The sequence below is a fragment of the Trichechus manatus genome, unplaced genomic scaffold, assembly GCF_000243295.1.
Source record: "Trichechus manatus latirostris isolate Lorelei unplaced genomic scaffold, TriManLat1.0 scaffold00049, whole genome shotgun sequence".
Lineage (NCBI taxonomy): Eukaryota > Metazoa > Chordata > Mammalia > Sirenia > Trichechidae > Trichechus > Trichechus manatus.
Window position 1 is genome coordinate 1449922 of NW_004443985.1, and position 14201 is coordinate 1464122.

The 14201-nt window shown below is 47.1% G+C and overlaps 1 protein-coding gene across 3 annotated transcripts in view; it reads left to right on the forward strand.

Annotated features, from left to right (window-relative positions):
• Nucleotides 1-13901, forward strand: part of SCN10A (sodium voltage-gated channel alpha subunit 10) — a 109540-nt gene extending 95639 nt beyond the window's left edge. For all 3 annotated transcript variants that reach the window (XM_023732211.1, XM_012555813.2, XM_023732212.1), the window contains 5 exons: nt 1075-1128; nt 2026-2163; nt 4428-4532; nt 11108-11378; nt 12677-13901. In XM_023732211.1, the coding sequence (XP_023587979.1) occupies nt 1075-1128; nt 2026-2163; nt 4428-4532; nt 11108-11378; nt 12677-13893 (1785 nt within the window). In that variant the 3' untranslated portion in view covers nt 13894-13901. The remainder of the gene's footprint in view (nt 1-1074; nt 1129-2025; nt 2164-4427; nt 4533-11107; nt 11379-12676) is intronic.
• Nucleotides 13902-14201: the final 300 nt, after the last annotated feature.

Consider the following 14201-nt stretch of genomic DNA (forward strand, 5'->3'; position numbering starts at 1 on the left):
TAGTGCGTTTGATCTCACAAAGGTGCAAATTAGAAAAGTGTGGGCTAATAGAATGCCACGGCATTGTGTCAGGTGATGACTTAGAACACACTACCTGTGCAAAATAGACATTGTAGAGCCACACGTTCAGTCTTCTATTTCATATCATCTCCTAGATGGTAATGAATTATGTCCCGAGTCTATTGTAATGACAAATAATGTTGGTAATGATGACAGTCAAGCATTTCATTCATCCATTTACTTATTCATGCCTCACCTTCATCCACTTATTCATTCAGTCTTCCATTTATTCAAGTGTTGATACAATCACTTGTATATTTATCACAGCATTACCCATGAATTCCTGCATTACACCATTTGTTTGTGAATTCATTTAACAAATGATTTCAGAGTAGCTGTGGTGTGTTAAGCACTGTGCTCAGCCCTGGAAGACACTGAGACATGTCAGAACTGGTCTAGCACTCATGCTGTATGCAGAAAAACAGGTAAATAAGCATATCAAAACAGCCTATCAAGTACTCTAACAGTCCTAAGAGTGCAAGAGGTGAGGCTTTGTCCATGCCCTGCACATGCCGGAGGACATAACCCATCTCTAGACTTCAAGAATGCTAAACCTGTACCGTAACATAGAGGTCTTCTACTCCCACGTTCCCCATTTTCCAAATGGGGAAGCATGCCATTCTTATGTCATGAGCATGAGGTGGGAAAGTGGTTGAGAAAATGGCAGCCCAGAGAAGGGGAATGCCTTGGTTGAGGACACAGAGCAGCCTAATAGCAGTTGGAACTAGATGTCAGATACCTTGGCGAAGAATCCATGCCATGTTTTGGAAGGTTCCATGTCTTAATGCCAAGCTATTCTGAAACAGCTGCATAGAATTAAATGATTAAATGATCGTGTGAGAGTATTCAAGTCACCCAGAGGTGGGAATCTTTCTTTTCTCCCTTCCTGTCCAAGCCCTTTCCTCCTCAAGGATCCTTAGCTGGCCTCCTCTCTCGCTGGACCACCATGACTTAGGAAGGGTCCAGTGTAGGTGGATGGGCAGACACTGAGTGGCCTCTAATGCTTGTTTCCAGGCAACCTTCAAAGGCTGGATGGATATCATGTATGCAGCTGTCGACTCCCGAGAGGTGAGTCTCAGGCCACTGTGTCTCCGCCTCCATGCTGCCCTCTCCACATCTGTCCGTGTCTGAAATGGGTTGAAGATAGCGTTGGTACTGCAAGAGATGATCACCCAGCAGCTACACACTATCCTACCCTGGAGCAGTGTCCAGCTGTCTTCTCTTGGATGTTTAAGCCAGCCTACCCTGTTGCCTTCCATGAACACTCCCCAGGCCCCTCAGGTTCTTCCCCTGCTCACACTGAGGAAAGTATCAAACATTCCTAAAGGACTGGGAGCATGGGCCACTCCCTGGGCAGAAGTGGGAGGGGAGAAGTGGCTAGAACAGAGGGGAGTCCAATGGATTGAGATGGAATTCCAGGCAGTATCATAAGGGCAGATGGAGGAGATGCAGTTGGGGAGGAAGACCCTTTCTCATGCAGCAGATACTGTTGACGGCTCATGTCCCCTCAGCCCACCTCTGAGTAGTCCCCTCCCATGTTGCATATCCGATTCTCTGTCTGAAGACTTTCTTCAGCCCTGGAGAACTTGCTCAGCAGCCCCTCCCCCAAGCACCAGGAGTTTAATGTCTTCCGGAGGCAACCCTCACCACTGAGGTATGGAAGTCTATGGATAAATACTCCACTTCCCTGTCCCTTGTTGGTGCAGTTCTGAGGGGTGTTCTACACTGTTCTTCGGAAGGCCCCAGCAGGACTGAACATTAGTTGTCGGCAGTGATGCCACTCAATTATACCCACTTCATTAGCTTTTCTCCTGTTCCTGCTTATTCTCCCCAATTTCTCATTCCTACTTCCAGGGATCACCTCCCAGAAAAACTTCCTGCCCCCGAGTCCTTGTCTCTGGGTTGGCTTTTAGGGTGAACCCAAATTAACACAGCATCCTCCCCACACTCCACCTCTGACCACAGATGGACATGCAGCCCAAGTGGGAAGACAATGTGTACATGTACTTGTACTTCGTCATCTTCATCATTTTCGGCGGCTTCTTCACACTGAATCTCTTTGTTGGGGTCATAATTGACAACTTCAATCAACAGAAGAAAAAGATAAGTGGGGCTTGGGTGCTTCTGCTGTAGTGAATCTAATAACTCCTAACCCTCTGGGGCCAGCAGTACCCTGTCCCCTGACCAGCCCTGCCCTTATGACTAAAGCCAGCACTACTCACAGCCTTTTCACACATAACAGGGAGCCCAGTTTTGGCTTTTAACACCTACGTCAACCTTTGTTCCCTGACTACAGCCCTCACCCCTGCTGGTGTCTGGGCTACTTCTGGAAGAGTTGGGTTTCTCTGTGTGTTAGCATTCACGACACCCCTGCTGGGTTCCCATTCTCCTTCCCATCTGGAGCATGTGTTCCAGGTGACCCCTTGGGAAATCTCAACAGAGGAAGAAACGGCTCCAGCACTTGCTGCCTCTGTTTGGGGCCCTGACCCCAAAGCACTGAATCAGAACACTTTGGGGAGGGCCAGGGCCCCAGTGATGTCAGAATCCCAACCCTCCTTGGCATGGGGAGGAAAGCTCTTGCCTCCATGGGCAATGACTCAGAAGAATAGGAACCCAATCCCAGTTAATCCTCCATGTTTATATTAAAATATGGGGGCAATAAGGTTTAAAAATGTTTTCTCTGGGTGGCACAAATGGTTAAGAACTGTGCTACTAACCAAAAGGTTGGCACTTCAAATCCAGCCAGAGGCACCTTAGAATAAAGGACTAGTGATCTACTTCCAAAAGATCACAGCCATTAAAAACCCAATGGAGCATAGTTCTACTCTGAAACACATTGGGTTGCCATGAGTCAAAATCAGCTCGACAGCAACTGATTTGGTTTGGTTTTTTTAAACCTCTGTGAGGTCGATAGGGCACCATTTTAGGTTTGTGTAATCCAAGATCCAAAGGAAAAAGGGGTCACAGGAGCACAGCATTGGTTTTGGCATCATGTAAACCTGGGTTCACATGCCTGATTCAACCACTTGCTAGATGGGTTTTTAAAACCTCTCCAAGCCTCAATTTTCTCATCCATTCAATGAGGCTAATAATACCTACTCACAGGATTGTGGCAAGAGGTAAATAAAGCCCTATCCAAAGCACCCCCAGTGTAGGGTTGAGCACAGAGCAGGCACTAAATACCAAGTGTTACTATTATAATTTGGATTACATATCCAGTGGGTTAGACACCCCACCTGCAAGAGGTCCTCTGCCAGGCTTCTGGGGATGAGAACCAGGCAGGACAGATCTGTGGGAGCCCAGAGGGCCCAGCAAGACAGCTGTGAAGCGCTGACCAGTGTCGTCAATAACCCAAGAGAGCTTTGAGATTATTCTGGGCAATCTGTTCTCCCATTTGACAGATAAGGAAGCTGGGACCTAGAGAGGGAACCAGCCGTGTTAAGTGACGGAGTGAGATGAGTCAGTGATCAAGCTGGGGCAAGAAACTCCCTGTCCAGAATTCTCAGTATGGCTCACTCAGCACCCACAGACTCACCACTCCTGCCCCCCACTGAGATGTCCCTCCCCAGGAAGCCCTTGTGCCCATTAATTTTCTAAAACTGCCTCTCAAACCCCACAGATCTTAGCCCATTTTCTAGGATTTGCAGTGACTAATTTACATGCAGGTTCTATCGAAATGGGTGGCTTTCAAATTATGTCAGGAAGTGAAGGTGAGAGGTTGAATAAAGGAGGTCCAAAGGGCCCCTAAAAGAGAACTAACACCCAGTCCTAAGGAAGGAAGGAAGGCATCTCCAATGACAGAACTTCTGGCATTGTAACAGCATAGCCGGTTAACTCAACAGAACTAATTAACGGTCCCTCTAAGACCAAGGACTGGAGGGCAAGGCGGTAACTAATTAGACAGCTCCTCCTCTCCAGAAAGGGGTCAAGGGGCTGGGACCCCAGAGTCTTTGCTCTAGCAGGCCCTGGAGAAGCTCTTGTACCTTGAGGGACTGTGACTCCAGAAGCCCGGTGAATTTGACTGGAATGAGCAAATTGGTTCAGGCTCAGATCTGAGTCTATATGACCTTCTCCTTGAGTCATGTTCCCAAAGCCTCCCCACGCTTCATGGCACCATCTCTGAGTTCCTGGAGAAGAGACATGGGCTTTGCTTCAGAGACGCAGACAAGGAGTCAGATGTGGGATCATTTCTACCTGCTCTGGTACTGGTTGTAGAACTGTGTAGGACACTCCATGATGTGTGATTCTTCCTGCAAAAGAGGGGAGAGGGTCAAAATGGTCCTCCTCCTCCAGGGTGCTCTGCTTCTGGCATCTCTTGGGACTCTTGTTGTTTTAGTAACAGTGGTGTGTGTTATCCTCTTCTGCACTTAGGGGGCCAGGACATCTTCATGACGGAGGAGCAGAAGAAGTACTACAATGCCATGAAGAAGCTGGGCTCCAAGAAGCCCCAGAAGCCCATCCCACGGCCCCTGGTGAGCTTCAGAGCTTTCCTCTAGCAGAGCAAGTCTATGAATCCAGCCTGACAGCCCAATCCTGTGCTGTGTAAGGGCCTGGCCAGGCTCTCTGTGGGGGAAGAAATCTGGTTGAGTTTGGGGATGAGGATGATGATTGTTCCCAGGCCCAAGAAATGAGGTAACTCTGGTCTTCTGGAGTGAATGTGCCTCCTATAGGTGCTCCAAATAAACCAGTTTGGGTAAATACTAAGTTCCCCAGGGTTTTAGGGTTCAAGCAGAAGAGTGGAAGCAGATTGACCTAAATGATAGTGAGGGTGGTTAGAACCCTGAAATGAAACACTGTGTGGTTATGGATCATGAGCTATGTTGTAATGGTTCTTCAGCCTCACCCTACATTCCACCCCATGCCTACAGGTGGACAGAGAGGAAATGGCCAAAACCCAACCCCCTTGGTCATGGGCATGGCCAGGTGACCCAATAGGAACCAAGAGTTATCCCACTCTGGAGTTTAAAGATTGGCCAAAAGTTAGGGTCAGACCCTACTTTGGCTCTTTTATTCAAAGACCCCAAGAGACATGCCATTTTATTCCTCCATTAAATGCAGCACACAGACCATACATGATATCATCCAAGTTCTTCTCAGTTCTCTGCCAGAAGATGAACTGTTGGGTGGCCCCAAGATGGCACCCCTGTTGGGAGTGGATGAACAGGTTTAGGGGTGGGAATGTTGGTATGCTGGAAATGTACAACTGAACCTCTGCAAGGAATTTCTGAGCCATCCCCTCCAGTGAATGGAACTGGCATCTTGTCCCTTTACATAAACTTTCTGTGGCTAAGATGCAGCGTTAATGAAGAAAACCACAGGCCCTTCCCATGGCACAATTCCATTAGCCCTTCCCCAGACAAGGGCAAAGCCTAAGGACTTTCAGCAAACTAGCAGGCCTTTCCCTAAATGAATTAGAAAGACATACATTCCACTGACCAAGGCATTGTTGTTGTTCTTGTTGTTATTAGTTGCTGTGGAGTCGATTTTGACTCTTGGGGTTTCTAAATCAAGGCAGGAGATTTGCATAAATGACTCCAAACTTTGTGAGCACAGAAGCCTGCAAACTTACAAGAGAAAAAACAAATCATGACCTTTGGCACACTTTACTTGGAAACAGTGGTCATAAATTTATTAATGTTCTCTATTCAGATAAGAAGTGTTATAGCGGGGAGTGACAGGGAGGTTCATACCTCCAAGACTGAGCCCAGCCATTAGACTCAAGTCAATGGGTACAGGAGGAGGATTCAGAGACTTACTGAGAAGCAAAAAGCTGAGTCCTTGGCTGGCCTTTACTGGTGGCTGGACTCATGGTGAGTGCACAATTAAACCAGACACTGAAGATTTGGGCTCAAGCCCAAACCCTGTAGGGACAGCCCTTAGCAAAATCATGAAGGTTTTTGGCATCTTCCCACACCCACTGCTCAGTCTCTCTATGATATCCCAGCTTTCCGCTCTCATCTACCAATCCCTCAAGGAAGCTGACAGACTTCCTCCTCTCAAGGAGGACAATCTCCCTGGAAAAGGATAGGTAGGCTGCATTTCACAAAGGGATCCTGGAGAGGACCCTATCTTAATACAAAGGTATGGACCTAGAGTTGGAATTCCGGGCATTGCAATAGAAGTGGGAAGTGGGACTGTTGGTCAGTAAGACCTGCAACAAAATCGCTATCTCTCCTAATTAAACCACAACCAAGGTCCTCCAAGGTTGGCACTGGGGCTGGTCCTCCACATGGGGAGGGGACGCGAAGCCTCATACCCCAACTCTGTTCCTGAGATGCACCATGTCTTTGAGGGAGGAGATGTATTCCTAATTAACTATGAACACTATGCTGGCCTTTAGTGGAGGAATGTGGCTCTCCCCTTAATATTCTGACCCAATCATAGAAAATGCTCTTCCCTTCATTCCCCTTGGCACAGGCCAGAATATTTAAACAAGGCTTTCAAGTCTTAGGTGCAAGCAGGGAAACCAGCAGAGCAGGTCCCAAGCAGCAACTGCATAGGGCTGCTCTCCGAGGCCCATAGGCTTGACCCATCTTAGCTCCCGGCTGGCATCCATGTGGCAGGCACCATCTTGGCACCCACCATTCAGTGGCACAAGCCTGGACATCTGCCTTCCTCAAAGTCCAGAGCCAAGAAGAAACTTAAGGAAAAAGAGAAGTTCCCACTTATACCTAAGACTCACCTTCCCAGTCCCTGTGTCCTTTTCACCAGATAATTGGCACTAGAATCAGGTTATGTTCCACACTTAGGTTCCCCACTTAAGTTCCCCAACAGGTCAAGCTGGTCGTAAGCAGAGCATTGGCACAGGAGTTCTGCCCCTAGGCATGTGGGTTCCATTTCATGGCAGGGCCAACCTAGACCACATGGGGACCCAACACATACACACCACCCCCTGCCTCTGCTAAAGCCCAAGTTCTAATGTTTCTTATGTTTCATCCATAGCAAAGACTAAGGGTTCCAGGAGACTGGGGAATTTTATTCTATAACATTTCCTGCTATAGAAATCACTAAAAGCAATTTCACACACTCCACTTTATGGAAAATAATAGGCTGTAGAATGTCATGTTGTCTGTCCCCCACTTCATCATCTCTGAGAGCCCAAAGGGCTACAAAGACGTGATCCCTGCCCACAGGCTAAGCCAAGAGCAGCCAGCAAGTGATCCCATTCCCCAGGGTCTGAATATCCAGGACAAAATCTACATTCAGACATTTAGCAATGCCATCCCTGCTCTGTGTAATTAGAATTCATATGGCCATGAATGGGCCTCTATTTTTTCACCATTTTCACCGATGACACAGAGGGGATTTTTGGCTCAGGAATCTTCTCTCACCCCAGGAAAGACATGAACCAGCAGTTATGCACAGAGCCTGGCCCACATGGGTCTGATTCTTTGCTCTAACACAGCAGGGTATCTCCCCCACTCCCTGCAGGCAGAAGGCAGGGACCAGCCTCTGTCCCAGCACTTACCCCCTTACCCCGTCTGCCTACTTTGCAGCTCCTGGGAGCTCCCTGGTAGGACTCAGCGCAAGTTCCTCCCCTCCCTCATAGCCACTCACACAGAGCCCTGAACACAGTGCATATTCAGAAAGTGCGCCTTGTACAGAATTAAATGTAATCAAACCTAGTTGTTGTTGTTGGGTGCTGTCGAGTAGACTCCGGCTCACAGTGACCCCATGTACAGAATAGAGCTGACCCCTAGGGTTTTCTTGGCTGTCATCTTTGGGGGCTTGATAGTTTTATCTGAAGCGTGGCTAATCAGAGCTTTACTTTGTGCCATCCGTTTCTGAGCTATTGATTGAGCATCTGTCTTGTGCCAGGCACTATGTAGACACCGGGAAAGTGCAGTGAGCAAGATGGACGAAGCTCCTGCCCTCACAGAGATTACAGTCCAGCGAGGGAGACAAATAATTAGCAACATCAGACACGCATTATTTCACAGGGAAAGATAATAATATGTATTAAGAGCACCTGAGCTAGTCTTGGGGTTTCCAAGGAGATGGGTCAGGGCTGAGGTCTGGAAGAACGGTAGAAGTTGCCAGGGGATGGGCTATCATTCCAGGCAGAGAACACTTAAATCCTATGCAAAGGTGCTCAATGCATAAAAGTTCAGAAACAGGTCAAATTAATCTGTGGCAGGGTTTTTCAACCTCAGCGATGTTGACATTTTGAACCAGATTATTCTTTGTTGTGGGGACAGAGGGCTGTCATGTGCATTGTAGGATATTTAGCATCATCCCTGGCCTCAACCCACTAGATGTCAATAGCAGCCCCACCCCCCAAACTGTAACAGTCAACAGCATCTCCAAACATTGTCAAATATCCCCTGGGGGCGGGGCAGAATTGGCCCTGGGGGTAAGAGCCACTGAAGTATGGTGTTAGAAGGATGGTGTTTATCGTTAGTCGGGGGGTAATGACTGGGGGGAGGAGCATGGACAAGCATCTGGTGTTCTGGTAATAATCTACCTCTTGATCTGGGTGCTGGTTGTATGGATGTGTTCATTTTGTGAAATTTATTGAGCTGTACCATTATGATTCGTGTACTTTTCTATATGAATGTTTTACTCCAATAAACTTATACTGTAAAAAATTCATATATATATACAGCAAAATCGATGAACCTACCATCCCTTCCAAGAATTAAAGTGTTTGAACAGGTGAGAGAAGGTCAGTGGCTGGAGGACAGTGGGAGAGGCCAATATTCCTTTATCCTATGGTAAAATGGGAGGCAGCTGATGAGAGTAAAATCATCAGGTCCACATTTCTGAAGGATCAGTCTAGTGCCTATGTGGAAAATGGGTCAGTGAGGATGGGGATGGCAAGAATTCTGTGGTGAGTCTTTTGACTGGCCGTTTGAGACATCCAGATGAGAGATGGTGATGGTTTCAACTAGTGTATGCAATGGAAATAAAGAAAAGGACACAATTTGATAAATATTTAGATCATAAGAACTAGGTTGTTGTTAGGATGTAGGGGCCTTGGAGATAGAGCAATGTCATAAGCAATCATATGGTGGTGGAGCCATCCTGGGAAAGAAGTAGGTTTGTTGAAGGAAGAGGATTTTGGTGCTTTTCCCAATAGTTGTAAATTGTCTCTGAGAAGTTGAAGTGGAGGTGTTGGGAAGCCAGTTGGATAAAAAGGTTTATAGCTCAGAAGAGAGGCCTAAATCAAAGAAATGTATATGGTGTCTGTACCATGAGAGTTGGAGCCCTGGTGGTGCAGTGATTAAGAGCTCGACTGCTAACCAAAAGTTCAAATCCACCAACCACTACTTGGAAACCGTATGGGGTGGTTCTCTTCTGTCCTATACGGTCACTATTAGTCAGCACTGACTCGATGGCACCTAACAACAACAACAACCCTGAGGGTGGCTGAAGAGATTGCCAAAGGAGAAATAAGGGGATGAAAAGCAAAGGGGGCCTAAGAAAGAGCCTGAGTAACTCTAATATCTAAATGCTGGGTAAAGGAGACTAAGAAAGAGAGCCAGAAAGACATGAAAAGAACCAGGGAAGTGAGGCATGGTAAAAACCAAGAAAGGAGAGTTTCAATATGGAAGGAGTGGTAAGCAATGTCAAGCAAATGTCCATTGGCTTTAGCATTGTGGAGGTCATAGTAATCTTAGCAAGAGCCATTCCAGTAACAGGAGGGGGGAAAGCTATGTTGCAGTGTGTTGAGGAGTGAGTGGGAGACTGTGATTGTACAAAACTTTTTCAAGAAATTTAACTGTAAACGTGAGGAGAGAAGTGGAGTCACAGCTGAAGGGAAATGTGGGGTTCAGGAAGATTTTTCTTTAAGTTAGAATAAACTAGGTCATTAGAGATTTAGCTAAGGAGCTGAGAGACAAAGAGTCATCCATGTGGATATGGAAGTGTCTGGGATAATGGTCAAGAGCCACACTCATCAGTAATGAAGCAGAAAGAGCAGGAGGTTGGTAGGTGACAGCGGTGAGGAGGAAGTACAGGTAGACTAGCTAAGTGACACAAAACTCAATGAAGAGAATTTTACAAGATACAGGAAGAGCAAAGATCTGGAAGTGGCAGTGGGGAACAAGAAAGAAGGACCTCAGGCTTGCCCCCCCAGCCCTGGAGTACTTGGGGTGGGGAAGAATGAGAAGCCATTGGATCAGAGACGTTTGCAGATTAAGGCAGGTGAGCTCCATAGTGCTCAGAAGAAGGATTTGGGAGGAAGATGAGGGGTGAAGAATGGATTGGGATCAAGGGTTTACAGAGTGGAAAAGAATAGGAGATATACTAGGAACTTTTTTAAAACTTCATAAAATAGTCGGATACAAATGATCCTTTGATTTCCTCAGCCACTCTGCTTCCCTCCAGGAACGTTAATGACCAAGACTTGACCCCCTGCTCTGTACCTGCATTTGCTTAAGTGTCTGTGCAGACCTAGAATGAAGAGAGAACATTTCCAGGAATGGGGTACACCACAGCACTTAACTTTACCCTCAGCATAGTAGTTCAAGTCAATAATTCCACATTCCTTGAACCCTTGAACTCTTGTTGTGTGCAGGGACTATAGGAACACTAAGTTGAGTTACACATGGCCCCTGCCCTCAAATAACTCATTGACTGTCTAGTAGAGAAGAAAAGAAGCAGACATAAAATGCTTAAAACTCAAGACTGACTCTGTAAAGGCTGTGGGCACTTAAAGAAGGGGCAGAGTAGTGTGGTGAGAAGTGGTTAAGGAAAACTCCTGGAGGAAGTGGGACTTGTGAGATATGGATCACTGAAGACTATTGGAATTTAGATAGCCAAGAGAGGGGACTGAAAGGGCATTGCAAATGAAGGAAAGAGCATGGGCAAAGGCAAAGTGCAGTGATTTCAAGGGACTGGGAGAAGTGATGATGACTTGAAATGGAGCAATGCAATAAAATCAACTAAGAGTGAAATTTTGGAAGAGGTAAGGACAGAACTTGGCCTCTGTGAAATGAGAGAGATTAAAGAGACTTAAAACCCATCCAGACAGAACTCAGCATCTCCAGATGCCTGGTTTCTGTTGGTCCAGAGGCCCTGATACCGCCATCTCTTGTTTTCTCAGAACAAGTACCAAGGCTTCGTCTTTGACATTGTGACCAGACAAGCTTTTGACATCGTCATCATGGTCCTCATCTGCCTCAACATGATCACCATGATGGTGGAAACTGATGAGCAGAGTGAAGAAAAGACAAAAATCCTCAACAAAATCAACCAGTTCTTTGTGGCCGTCTTCACCTGCGAGTGTGTCCTGAAGATGTTTGCCCTGAGGCATTACTACTTCACCGATGGCTGGAATGTATTTGACTTCATTGTCATGGTTCTCTCCATTGGGAGTAAGTGGGCAGTACACATGGTGGGGAAGCTCAGCCTCCACTTTGAGTTGTATAGGTTGCTCTTTTCAAAACTAAAGGGGAAACCAACACATTTTTTTAAATAGACATTACATGTTAGAGGAGCCTCGTATTTGCTGTTTTCCCAGCCCAGCAGATTTAAAATGCACATGGGCTGCTCTCTAGTGAAATGAAGAGGTTTCTTTGGTCTTTGCCCTGTGGTCATGAAGTATTTTCAGGCACCTACTGTGTGCACAGGCCATGGCCAGCCCTTGGAAACTGACAGCGAATAATGACTCCTCCAAAGACCCTAAAACTTAAGATGATGATGTTTCCAGTGGGCCTTGCCTTTACGCTCTTCAAAAAAGAGAACGGGAGGTAGGGGAAGAGGATCAAGGGAACTCTGCCGAGAGAGAGCATAGTACTGCACCTTTCACCACTTGTCCTGAGAGGTTTTAAATCCTCTGTTAGCCAAAGACCTTGCCTCATCCTTTGGTGGTCTCAGTAGGCCTCTGCAGGTCCCCAAGACCAAGCTTCAGAAATCTTCAAGTTAGCCATTATGTAGGGAGACATTTGCATTATTCATCTTTCTAACCTTGTTCATAGTTGGGGTAGGGGGCTGTAACTGACCCTAAACAAACCCATCTCCAGGCACAAACATAGCATTCAAACACAGCTGGAAATGAAAGAAACAAATATAAGCCATTATGCAGACAGCTGGCCACTCAAAGCCATCCTGCCTTAGCTGTCAGCAAGTTCCCTGACTCTTCGGGCCCCCTTATAATTAATACCAGGCTCTGTACAATTAACCACAGGAGTATGTGCCAGGAACTGAGTCAATCTTCACAATAGGAGATAGGGAGATGAATCATAGGGGGTCCTGGACTTCATAGAGCAGAAGACCAGGATGGAAGGAAAGGCATGACCCAAAGGCTGCATTTGCAAAGAAGATCAGGGTCTGTGTCACAGATGAAAACAGACAAAAACTGTGAGCATGTGGAATAGAGAATTGTGACCACGGAGGCTAACTAAGAAGAGAACATTCCAGGTGGAGGTAAAAATCAGAGCGCGGTAGGAAAGATGAGACTTATATGAGGGAGAAAAGATTTGTGCAGTGAACGTTTACTGATGCCCTCTTTTGTGCCAACCACAATGCCCGGTTCAGAGGGTCAGAGTCCTTGAACAGGGGTGCTCACATGGAAGTCCATAGTGAGGAGAGATGAGGGTGTGTGATCCCAGCCAACATTGTCAGACCTCATAGTTGGAAGCACTAATTATATAGTGTTCTCTCTCTTTTAAAGGCCTGGTGGTTTCTGCAATCATGAAGTCACTTGAAAATTATTTCTCTCCAACACTCTTCCGCGTCATCCGCCTGGCCCGAATCGGCCGCATCCTCAGGCTGATTCGAGCAGCCAAGGGGATCCGGACGCTGCTCTTCGCCCTCATGATGTCCCTGCCCGCCCTGTTCAACATCGGCCTGCTGCTCTTCCTAGTCATGTTCATCTACTCCATCTTCGGCATGGCCAACTTCGCATACGTCAAATGGGAGGCTGGCATCGACGACATGTTCAACTTCAGGACTTTTGCCAACAGCATGCTGTGCCTCTTCCAGATCACCACGTCGGCCGGCTGGGATGGCCTCCTCAGTCCCATCCTCAACACAGGGCCCCCCTACTGTGACCCCAATCTGCCCAATGGCAGTGGAACCAGGGGGGACTGTGGGAGCCCAGCCGTGGGCATCATCTTCTTCACCAGCTACATCATCATCTCCTTCCTCATCGTGGTCAACATGTACATTGCAGTAATTCTGGAGAACTTCAATGTCGCCACAGAAGAGAGCACCGAGCCCTTGAGCGAGGATGACTTTGACATGTTCTATGAGACCTGGGAGAAGTTTGACCCGGAGGCCACCCAGTTCATTACCTTTTCTGCCCTCTCAGACTTTGCAGACACCCTGTCTGGCCCCCTGCGAATCCCAAAACCCAATCGGAATGTATTAATCCAGATGGACCTGCCCTTAGTCCCTAGAGATAAGATACACTGTTTGGATATCCTTTTTGCATTCACCAAGAATGTGTTGGGAGAATCTGGGGAATTGGATTCTCTGAAGGCAAATATGGAAGAGAAGTTTATGGCAACTAATCTTTCAAAGGCATCTTATGAACCTATAGCAACCACCCTGCGGTGGAAGCAAGAAGACGTTTCAGCCACCGTCATCCAAAAGGCTTATCGGAACTATGTGCTACAACGCTCCATGACAATCTTCAACTCCTCAGATGTGCCAAGGGCTGAGGAGGAGACTGTGTCACCCACAGATGAAGGCTTTGTTGCATTCATGGCAAATGAAAATTGTGTGCTCCCGGACAGATCTGAAACTGCGTCTGCCACCTCTTTCCCACCGTCTTATGACAGTGTCACTAGAGGCCTTAGCGACAGAGCCCACCTGAGCACGTCTAGCTCAGTGCAGAATGAAGGTGAAGCCACCAGTACGGAAGCACCTGCACCAGGGCCCCAGTGAGGACATTCCAGCATAGACATAGCCAATTCTGTGTATCCTTCTGATCTGTGACAATTCTTTCCCACTACAAATGGCACCCAAATACCACCTCACCAATGCATGCCACTGGTCACGGTGTCAGAACAGGCAGGGGACTGCAGTTGGTGCCCACCTTTGTAGAAACCCCCATACACCAATAGGAGTCATAACCAACAGCATCGCCACTGTGACTTTGCTTTTGAATTTCAATATCAGGTAGTGGGTTCCCTTACTTTTCAGAACACATCCCTGGTCCTTTTATTTTGGTTGTGACCAGAGCTTACATTTAC